The sequence below is a fragment of the Pygoscelis adeliae genome, unplaced genomic scaffold (genome assembly GCF_000699105.1).
Source record: "Pygoscelis adeliae isolate BGI_AS28 unplaced genomic scaffold, ASM69910v1 Scaffold207, whole genome shotgun sequence".
In the NCBI taxonomy this organism is placed as follows: Eukaryota; Metazoa; Chordata; class Aves; order Sphenisciformes; family Spheniscidae; genus Pygoscelis; species Pygoscelis adeliae.
The window spans coordinates 2,868,845-2,879,934 of NW_008825160.1; the positions used below are offsets into that span (position 1 = coordinate 2,868,845).

Sequence of the window (11,090 nt, forward strand, 5' to 3'; positions counted from 1 at the left end):
GGCATTCAAGGACACTTGGGCGCTGGGCTCTGCAGTGCCGCTGGGGGTTTCAGGGGAGGGAGATGGTTGGGTCTTTCCCTCAAGCCCCAGCAAGGCTGAGTCTTTCCTACCTTCTCTCATATTATAGGCAGGAGAAATTGTGTGTTGATTTCAGAGCCCCGTTAATTTTCCAACTACCAGCAGCAAAGCGTGAAAGGAGAAACAAGACGCCCAACACACTTTTGAAGAGGATACATATTTATTTTGGTTTTAAAAAAAACAACAAAAATACCACCCTAAACCCAACCAGCCGACCCAAAAACTCTGCAAACCCAGAACACTGATCAAAAAGTATTTTGGCTCACCCACTTTTCCAGCCTCTGCTAAAAAATATGTGCTATTACTATCTCTACAGCAAACATTAAAACCAAACAAATCAGTAGCCCCATTTTGGGGGGGAGCCCTGGATTCAAATCCTAGTTTTGGCTAACGGGGTCCTTCTGCGTGGACCTTTCCTCCATCTCACAACCGGGCAAGTTCACCTGCTCTCCTACAGCAGGAAGGGAATCGCTGCCACTTCTGCGACGCTGTAACAATCATAAATACTCAGAATCACACAGATCACGCTGTAAAGTTACAAAAATATCCCTGACAACAACAAATAATAGCCCATCGTTGACACCTGGTTCGAGTGAAGCCCAAGTACAGCACATGGTTAAAAAAAAAAGAGAAACCCAAACATCCCCAAACCCACCAGCATCACAGAGAAATCGGAGACAACGTGCAGTTTCCTTGCTACAAAGAGCGACCTAGCGAGTAGGCTACGTACAGTATGTTACACTCACTCAGGCGCCTGCTCAGCTGTTGCTTTGCTAAATCCCCAGCCCAGCCTACAGCAACCACCGCCACGGCCGCCGAAGAGGAGTTACAGCTCCTCCTGCCCAACGGCGAATGCGGCTTCTGCCTTCAGCCTGGTGTCACACCGGGGTGTTTGAAGCTTTGCTGAACCCCACCAGTTACCCGGTGTCCCTGATGCTTTCGCGCTGAATTCATGTCGCCTTCCCCTCCCTCCCTGTCTCAGTTGAAGCTCCGTGTAAATAGCTTTGAAGGTCAAGATGACGGATAAAGGTTTTGCCTCCCCCTGGGTCCTTCCTGGAGCCTGTGCAAAGAGCTGGAAGGGAGAGCCGACCTGCGCTAGGTGCTGGGGCAGCTGCTGGGAAACAGTCTCCTCATCTACAAAATCCTTGGAGACGTCCCATGTCTGACTCTCAAAATACAAGAGGTTTTTCAGGCTCAGGAAAAATCAAAACCAGAAGAGAAAACCCTTCAGCATCCCAGGAAGGAGCGAGCCGCAGGCCCCGTCAGCATCGTACCGGCTCTGGTTGGGATGGAGTTAACTTGTTCCATACCGGCCCGTACGGTGCTGGGCTTTGCGTTTGTGGCTAAGACAGCGTTGACAACACACCGGTGTTTCAGCGCTTGCACAGCGTCAAGGCTTTCTCTTTTTTCCCCTCTCTGCCCCTCACCAACGATCAGGCCACGGATGGGCAAGAAGCTGGGAAGGGGCATATCCAAGACAGCTGATACAGACAAAAATCAGCAACAGCAAACAGAGGGGAGGAGGTCTTGGGAAGGTGGCCATTGCTCGGGGACTGGCTGGGCACAGGTCTAACGGTGGGAGATGGTGAGTGGTCGCCTTTCCATCACTTGGTTTGTTTTTTTTTCCCTTCCTCTTTCCTTTGCTGTTACACCATCTTTATCTCTGCTCACCAATTTTCTTGGTTTTGCCCTTCCTATCCACCCCCGTCCGGTCCCACCGTGAGGGACAGCGAGCGAGCAGCCACGCGGTGCTTCGCTGCCAGCTGGGGTTAACCCCTCCACAAGCACAAGTTTAACGTTGGAAGGGTTGTAAACGCCAAGGCTGGAAGCCATCGGGACGCTGGGGGTGGAGGAATAACGGAGTATAGTCCTTACTCGGCCAAGCTTGATGCGAATCAGGTTGACATTGCTGGATACCTTAATTATCACAGTTGAGCAGGGACAGTATCACGACGATGAGGACAAGGTGCTCCAGGAAAACTGAGGCAGCGCAAAGTCCTCCCCGCTGCTCCGAGACCAAGACAAGGCTGCGCGCTAACTCCTGCTCTGCCCAACACTAAGCAGCTCCTAGAAGAGCTGTGGCTGCTGCTCCTCACCTTGCTGGGAGACACGCATTGCCTGCATGCACGGGGACACGCCCAAAGCCCTTGCAGCCCACCCCTGCCCCAGCGGAGGGGTGACACTAAGGGACACCGGTCCTGCGCCAGGTGGCTGCTGCTATGACGCACAGAAATGCCACAAGCGAAGCTGATGCCCGAGGGGTGGGAGAAGGGAAGAGGAGAACTGGGTGAAGGGACAGTAAAACCAGCCCCCGCCCGCCCCCAGCAGCAGAAATAAGCTCAGCTGTACTGGCCCTTCTGAAGTTTCTTGGCGTCATCTGAACCCTGAGGTTGGGCTGGATCTGGGGGGGACCACAGGCGTGCTGGGGGCTCAGCACAGTGCGTTGCAGCTGACTGCTGGTAACGAAGCCCACCGAACGCGCTTGTAATGAGGGAAAAAGTAGGAAGTGACTGAAAAGTGACCTGCACTGAGGACCTAACCAAAGCAGGAGGAACCCCTGATACCCTCCGGCTGGTGAAGTATCAGGGCAACATCTGAGGACTCAGCAAAGCCTCAACAGCACTTCACCATCTCCCTGAGAAGGCTGCGAAGGTGACACGGTGACACTTTCTGTCCCCTTATCATCACCCCTTGTTGGTTTCCCTCAGGCTCCCAACTAGGCCCTGCTACTAGTGACGGGGGCTCGGTGGCTTGGGAATCAGCCCCCTGAGCCATTCCCCAGTGGAGGATCTACTGGGCAGACTGGAAGGCTCTACAGCTACAGGTGTATTCGACACCCAGCACAGGTGGTAGGATCAGGCAACAGGGACTCAGGTTAACAGCCAGGCCTGGCATTTCCAGTGTTAACTAACAACCCGCTGCACAAACAGCAGTTCCCCGGGGCTCAGCCATCCGCTACGACCACCTGGACGTTAAAGGACGGCACCAAACAGGCTCAGGGTCCAGCTCATCAAAGCCGGGAGGAGTGGACAACAGCACCACAACAAGGTTGGGCTCCTAACAGAGAAGTGGGTCAGCTTTTACATTACTTAAAAAGGGTTATTCAAACGAAAAAAACAGGGGGAGAGGTTGGAAGCGAAAGGGGTTGCATAAAAAAAATGCAACCTTGCAAAAATAACCGCATCGTCTCTCCACGATCCATTTCAGGTAGGTTCCCAGCGGAGGCTCCATGTTTCCCAGGAGCCTGGGACAGCCAACACCTCCCCCGTGTCATAAAAACAACCCCCCTCTGGGGGATTCCCTGCTGCTCTGCTCTATAAAACAATAAAAAGGTCCCCGCAGAGAGTCCCCGGCTGTTACTCCTCCTTCGGCCTCTTCCTCCAGTGGGCCAGGAAGGGCCTGAGGCTGTTCCACACCTCCGTGTACATGAGAGTCCCCACGAAGACGAAGGCGGTGCCCAGCCAGTGCCAGGCCGTGAAGGGGTTGCGGAAGTAGAGGATGGAGAAGATGAGGCTGACGAACTTGCGCAGCGTCACCACCAGCGTGACGGTGAGGGAGGTGCACTCCGTGGTGAGGATGAAGACGCCTCGGATGCAGACGTATCTGGGCGGGCGGAGGCAAGGGGACATCGGGGCTGAAGAGGGAGGACACCTGGGCAGGCCTTCGGGAATGAAAAGGACCGGGCAATGGATAGCCCCAGTCTGGTTATTGAGGGAATAAAATTCCCTTCTCCTCAGATCGGCATTTCTACAGCTACGAACAGCTTCACTACAAACCCCAGGGACACCCCAAATCTCCCAGACTCCCCCCGACCCTGCTCTGGGACAGCAAAACTACCCCACTAGAGCAGCTGGGGCTGACGTGTTGGCAGAAGGTTAATGGCGCGCAGGGTTTACAGTCCCTGCCACAGAGCCAAGGGAAGCTAAAAATCAGACTTCTCCGTTGATACGCAGCAGAAGTCTCCTTTCCCCCCCGAGGGGGCGTGGGAAAGGCAGATTAAACAAGGGGGTTTCATGGAGGAGCGCGAGCAGCAACAGGGCACAGTGCCCTCTCAACAGCGAGAGGAAAATGGTCAGAGGGCCTCGGACTGAAGGGTCCCTTTCTCGAGGGCATCTCAGCTTCATCAGACTTGCAGACCTCTCCTCTCTGCCTGGAAGACTCTGTTACAAACTGATGTATTACAAATAGCTCCTGATCTGTCCCTTCTTCCTAGAGCTGGCGGGCAAAACTGCCGTGAGTTTGTACCAGTCGGCCTGTCCCTGGGGAGGCGGTGGCAGATTTCAGCCACCCTGGAAAAAACCTAAGCCCTGGGTTAAATTCCGCTCTATATTTTCCAAGTTACACAAACATCAGCTCCCAAATGCAGGCAAGACTCGAAGGACTTGGCAACCCCCACCCCACGCCTCCTCTCCCACCCCACTGCCATCTCCGTGGCGTGTCTCAAGCCGAGCTTTGAAAGGATACTGAGTGATGACGTTCATGAGGAGGTAGAACCACATGATTGGCAGGGTCAGCCCGATCACTGGGACCTGGAACAGCTCTGCGGGGAGAAAGGATGGAGTGAGGTCACTGCCCTGCTACTGCTTAAAGAAGATGCAAGGAGAGGTGTCTCTCTCCTGTCCAGGATTGCCCGTGATCTGGGACATGCTGCAGCTTCAGGAGGTCGTTGCTGCATTAGGCAGACTGAGGTGTGGGCGCATTTTGATTTTGTTCCAAGTGCAGAGTTATCTTGTTCTTACTGTGACAAAGGACAAATACAAGAGAGTTTGCAGATATTTATGCTTGGACTTCCCGTAGGGAAGAAAGGAAGATGGAGGAAGAAGTAGGCTAAGGAAAAAAGACGTTAAAAGAAAAGCTCTGTCTTGCTTTCTTGTGTCAGGGCTGCCCTACTGTTACAGCTGGATGAATCGACCGCGTGGCTCTGAGAGGCCAACAGCGCTAGCACGGGAAAGCCTGCACAGCACCGGCAAAACAAAAGCCAACGGGTCTGTGTTTACACCTGTGGTTGAGGATTTGGTCCTGTTACTCCCATTTTTGAACTACCACATTCCTTTCCCCAGGAGTCACCTATCTCGTGCTTTCCTTGAGAGGGTGTAGCATGCTACAAGTACTTTGCAACGGTATTAATGAACAGATTAAAGTGCTCTATGCATGCAGATATCCTCTGTACCCAGAGGGAATTAAAGAACCAGCAAACCTACTCAGCAAAGATCCCTCCAGTTTCACAAAATTGGGATCGGAATGTAGGAAGCTTGCTGGCACTGAAAAGCCTGGTGAATTTTACTATTAAACTTACGCAGGGTTGGATGGATGAGCAATCTGGCTGGGCTCAACAGGTGTCCGCGTGTGCATTAGTGCAAAGCTTGGGTTTTAACCACAGTGATCCAAACAGTAACTCATGGCTCAGCTTTGCAAGCTGCCGTGGCACCAGCTGAACGGTCAGCTGCCCACGGCCAGGCTCTCAGCAGTCGGCAATCACCACTTGTCCGAGCATGCTGGCATCTGGCCTACCATGAGGAAGAGGTTGGACAACGTCCCCGAGACACTGTGGGGTTTTTTTTTGGCTTTTGGCTTTCTATCAAACCTGAAAATTCAAAGGGCTTGAATATCCAGAGACAAGAGTCTGACATGCACAGCTGCTGGACTGAAAGCTTCCTACAGCATCTTCCAGAGGACAGAAAGGTACGAGAGCAAGGATCCGTCTGCGCAACACTCACCGGACTGGCTGAAGAGGACTGCGTGGTGGTAGATGTTTGGGGCAAGGAGGACAAAGCCAGGGAGTGGTAACGCGTGCTGGAGAGACAAGTAAAGACGTGATGTTAACAGATTATGCGAACCCACCCTACTTCTCATCCTGGGAAACCAGCCTCACACGTCTGGATGAGAGCACACTCTTCACTGCTCCAGCCTTGCAGCGTGTCATCTTTTGGATTTGGGCCGAGTACAGGGCGGGAGGGGAAGGGACTCTCTTAGCAGCTCTGTCTGCCCAGTAAAAGCAACAGAAAAGACATGGTGGCTTACATTGTAAAAAAGGGCCTCTTTGGAGTGCTTCCCAAACTGCTTGTACAGCATCTCCTGGAAAATCCCCATCCTGGCAGACATGAGGAGGGCGAAGGTGAGTGCAGCAATACCTGGAACAGAAGCACAGCCTTGCAACACTGCTCAGGGATGGCATAGCTCAAGTCAAACAGCATGACGACTCCCCTGATTTGGCTTTCAGTGAAAAAAGCCAAAGCATCCAGACTTGGTAAGATGGGCAGAAAATTGATAATGGTCTTGAGGACACAGGTGTCTTATTACAAAAGCTGAGATGCCAAGAGACTTCTGAAAAGATCATCTCTTTAAAAAGAGACTCAGCCCTGGCAAGCAGAGTTGGTGGGATACCAGGGATACAGTTGTTTGCCACTATTGCCAATACATCAATCCCAGCTTCCCTGAAAAGCCACCAGTAAATCTAGGTTGGAGGTATAAAAATAGACTCAAGTGCCAGACTGCAGAGACTCCTCCATGAAATACTGTGCTGAATGAACACTTGAACCAGCTACAGCCCCCCTCCCTCTCTGCACCACAGCTCACGGCATCAGCTATATCAGGTAGGGCTGCTTTTGCAGAGAGAAATCAGGAGGATATCTGCAAACATGCAGGACTGTGGTCTCATTCTGTCACTAAGCCATTACCTTGCAGAAACCCCTTAGGTGCCGTACTTAACTTGTTGGCCAAATGAAGAGTATCTCCTTGCACAAAGCTGCTAATGAATGCCACAAAACCCCGTTCTTTGCAAATCGACATCTACCAGATGCTCAGCACAACTTAACCTCAGCGCGGGGACTCCCACCACAGTCTGCTTTGCGCAACCCACACGGCCAAGGACATCAGCGAGCCGAGTCTTGCCAGCATCCCAGCCAGGCCGGCTGGAGATGTGGCACTCACATACCTAGCAGCCACCACAAGAAAACTTGGAGTCCGTCCTCTTCATTTAAGCTGGAGTCAGATGCCTGGTGGAGGGAGACACAACACAGTCACCACAAGCCACCGTGTTCCTGCAGCTCATTCGGACCTGCCTGTACCTCGCTCTCGGTTTGTGTGTTGTGTTCCAAGCAAGCCCATAAAGCAGAGACCGCCCAAGGTCGCACATTCTCCAGAGTTGCTTCCCTGGCTGCACAGAGGTGGTAGCAACTACAGCATGCTTCGCTTTCCACTCTGCTTCAGGGAATGCACCAGATTCCAGCCAAAGTGTAAAAGTCTCATCAAGAAAGTAGCTTTTCTGAAAGAAATGCCCTGGCTTGGCCAGAGACCAAACTCTTCAACCACAAAAATAATCAGTGCCACTTAGAAAGCTCGCACAGGCAGCCCATTGGCAGGCTCCTCTGTCCCCATCTCAGAGGTGGGTGTGCAGGAAAGAACAAGGGCTCTGGCCAAGCCCCAGTCAGATACTGAAACCAGGACTCTGGCTTGTGGTCAAGACATTGAGGAAACCAGGCCTGCAGATGCTGTTAGCCGAGGGTAAAACTCTAGGTAGCATGACTTGGTTCAACTCTCTTTCACTGTGGTTTAGGGCAAATTAGATTACCCACCTTTGCCACAGCTGTCCATACTATATCAAAACCCCATGCCTGCTGAGAGTTAATTTGGATTAATACAGAGCAAGGCTGCATAGCACAGACCTTCCTCAGACACCCCAAGAGTATAAATAGCTATTAAATGATGGGGGACTTGGAGGTCTGACAGCCCTGTTTCTTTCCAATCTCTCAGAGCTGGATTAAGTGCAACCAATTTTCACCTGACCACCGCTTTATGCCATTTTTCTGTCTTCGGTTGACAAGATCAGGCTGTGGGTGCTGACCCAGGAAAAGCCCAAAGTGTTGTTACACATGGATTTTCTTCACTCCCTCCTGTTCTCCAAATACATGCACTTTATTTCAAGGGTCACAGAAAGTCACGCTGGATGACAACAGATCTAGAAAAATCTAGCCTGAAAGCCAACTGTCTCTTCTGGGATAAAAAGAGCAAAGATTTAAGATGGCTGAGTTTTGTTTAAGATTCACCTGCTCCTAACTGCAACACATTGCAGTAAGGGCAAGAGAAAACAGCTTCCAGCTGTGGCAAAAAAATAATGGTATATTCTCAGCAAACAGCAACCTGAACAACACAGGATAAAAGGCATCTGTAATTAAGTTGAATCACGTGCATGTGCGTGCGTCCCTTCCCTCCAAACCACAGGAACATGAGACCAGGAACAAGAGCTTCCGGGGAGCAGATCTAGAGCTAGGAGACATCTTGTCTCTCCATTAATAGTCAGGCAAAGGGAATTAATGATGAAGGTGCTGACAGCAGCTCCTCCTCTCAATAGGTTCACAGCTATGACCTCAGGCCCTTTCCAATCCTTACCACTTGCTTTGCAGACATGAAAGTGCAGGTAAAGATCCCCAGGGACACCAGGGCTATGGACGTGTATTTAGATACGCTGTATCTGCACAGGGGAGAAGACAGATGTCAGTGATCCAGCCCAGCCTCATGTTGTTCATCTACTGCTCCCTTGCATTGCATTTTGCTCCATTACGCCGGTGTGAACTTGGGGTAACGGGCACATACCCGCTACTTAACGTTGGACATTGCTGGGAGGGAAGGACAACTTACTCCAGCTGCAACAAAAAAGAAGCATTTGGACCAAGATCTCCTTGCCCGTGGCAAAGGAGCCCTCCCAGACCAAAGCCAGCGCGGATCTCTGCATAGTGATGGAGTGAGAGGGGAAGTGCCCACACTGGTCCCACAGCCAGACCCCAGCAGCTGGGAGGACCCTCCTGTCCTGATGTCTTTGCCCACTGTGGTGGGTTGACCCCAGCCAGCAGCCAGGCACCTACACAGCCACTCGCTCATTCCCCCAGCCTCGTGGGATGGGGGGGAGAACTAGAAGAGCAAGAATGAGAGAACTCGTGGGTTGAGCTAAAGAGTTTAATAGGTGAGGGCGGGGAAAAACCAACAAAACCAATGCAAAAGCAATCACTCACCACCTCCCATAAGCACGGCCATCTTGGAAGCCAACTCCCCCCAACCCCCTTCTTCCTCTACCCTGGTTTCTATTGCAGCTCACGACATTATATGGCATAGAACATCCCTTTGGCCATTTTGGGTCAGTTGTCCCAGCTGTATCCCCTCTCAACTTCTTGTCCACCCCCAGCCTACTTGCTGGGGGGAAGAGTGGGAAAAACAGAGCGCCTTGACCCTGTGTTAAGCACAGTTCAGCAATAGCCAAAACATCAGTGTGCTACCAACGCTGTTTTAGCCACAAATCCCAAACACAACACCATATGGGCTGCTATGAAGAAAGTTAACTCCATCCCAGCTAGACCCAGTACAGCCGTCCATCAGGAGCGGTACTGGCCTCACAGAAGTAAGAGGAAAGAAAAGAGCTAACACAGAAGGCTGCAGTCGCCTAAAATCTCTCTTTTCAGTCCATGCTTGCCTTAAAGGAAGGAGTGAGGGGTGGTGGAAATGCAGAAGAGGGAAGGAACTATTCCAGCCTCTAGTCCAGGCACACCTCTGTGTCCCTGTTTCCCCATCAGTCAAACAAGACTATTTAACGGGAAAGGGAAGGGCACGAAACACCAGTCAGAAGTAAGTCAGTGGCAGAGCATTCCCTGATGATATAAGAAAGAGGCTTGTCATTTACCTTTTCTTCAAAATGATGATACCTAGAGCCATGCTTGCTATGAGAGAACCCTGGGAAAGAAGAGAGAGAGGAGAAAAACAAAATAGAAAGTCAGCATGACAAACTTCCCCGGACTGGGATGCCCATCCCAGAGAAACACTGCAAACTCAATACAACTAATGCCAAAACACCAACAGAAATGCCAGAACAGGATCAGGGAGACTGACAGGGTGGGGACGAGAGGAAATGGCCTCAAGTTGTGCCAGGGGAGATTTAGATTAGATATTAGGAAAAAATTCTTCACCGAAAGGGTTGTCAAGCACTGGAACAGGCTGCCCAGAGGAGTGGTTGAGTCACCATCCCTGGAGGTATTTAAAAGATGCGTAGATGAGGCGCTGAGGGACATGGTTCAGTGGTGGACTTGGCAGCGTTAGGTTTGCGGTTGGACTCAATGATCCTAAAGGTCTTTTCCAACCTAAATGATTCTATGATTCCATGAGTCTCACTTCAGCTAGGAGGAGGGGAGAAGTTGAGCTGGGTGGCTTGGGAACAAGGATGCTGGGGCAAACAGGTTACTAGGATCTTCTGGCCAGTGAGCCTCCCCCTTTTTTGGCCCACTCGTGACACTCAGTGTGTGCTACAGACCAGAACATGGCCAAATCACTGTGTTTTTAATTGGGAACAGGAGTATGGCTCCATAGATTGACTGCAGGGCTGCAATACAAGAACCATCCCTCATGGTTAACGCAGGACAGGTCTCCTACAGTGTTGTCTGGTTTTCTTCTTTTTAACCTCTCCTCACTTCAGGTATCTCAACCCCATGATGTGTTGTGGGAGAACAGCCCCCGCCCAGCAGATCTGCCCAGCAGATTTTGTTATTCCCAACAGCTGGGGCTCCATTTTATTTGGTTTTAACAGATGTTTTAGCCCGACACTCATCTACACTTAAGTGAAGATGAATTTTAATAGCATTTTCCAAAGCAAAGACCTACGCAGTAACAGTGAGGGTGGAACTAGGCCAAATCCATGCTCTCTGACCTGGGGTGTTTAACCAAGACACCTACACTAGGACATGAACCACTTGGTATAGCTGTGTGGTGGAAGGGAAAGCTGGGTCCCTTTGGCCAGCAATTCAGTCCATCCAGGGCTGACAGCCAGAGTCTGAGCTTAGTTTTGTCATTGTTACTTCCCCATCACCTTTGGAAATATGAAGCCTGTTTGAGCCTCAGTTTCCTCGCCTGTCCATTAAGTTTTAATTTAATGATTAACACTCTGAAAGCGAGAACTGGAGCTGAGCCTTCAGAGCAAGGTTGCTCGCCCTGCAAGTTAGCTGGAGTTTAGTATTTGCACAGGGTTTTGGAGC

The 11,090-nt window shown here is 51.2% G+C and overlaps 1 protein-coding gene across 1 annotated transcript in view; it reads right to left on the bottom strand.

Moving 5' to 3' along the window:
• Positions 1-251: 251 nt before the first annotated feature.
• The window catches only part of SLC35B4 (solute carrier family 35 (UDP-xylose/UDP-N-acetylglucosamine transporter), member B4), a 30,560-nt gene continuing 19,721 nt past the window's right edge, over positions 252-11,090 (bottom strand). The window contains exons 4-10 of the mRNA XM_009328699.1: positions 9,749-9,798; positions 8,467-8,548; positions 7,013-7,073; positions 6,100-6,209; positions 5,796-5,871; positions 4,543-4,618; positions 252-3,681 (exon numbers count right to left, since the gene is read on the bottom strand). Of these exons, the coding sequence (XP_009326974.1) occupies positions 3,435-3,681; positions 4,543-4,618; positions 5,796-5,871; positions 6,100-6,209; positions 7,013-7,073; positions 8,467-8,548; positions 9,749-9,798 (702 nt within the window). The 3' untranslated portion in view covers positions 252-3,434. The remainder of the gene's footprint in view (positions 3,682-4,542; positions 4,619-5,795; positions 5,872-6,099; positions 6,210-7,012; positions 7,074-8,466; positions 8,549-9,748; positions 9,799-11,090) is intronic.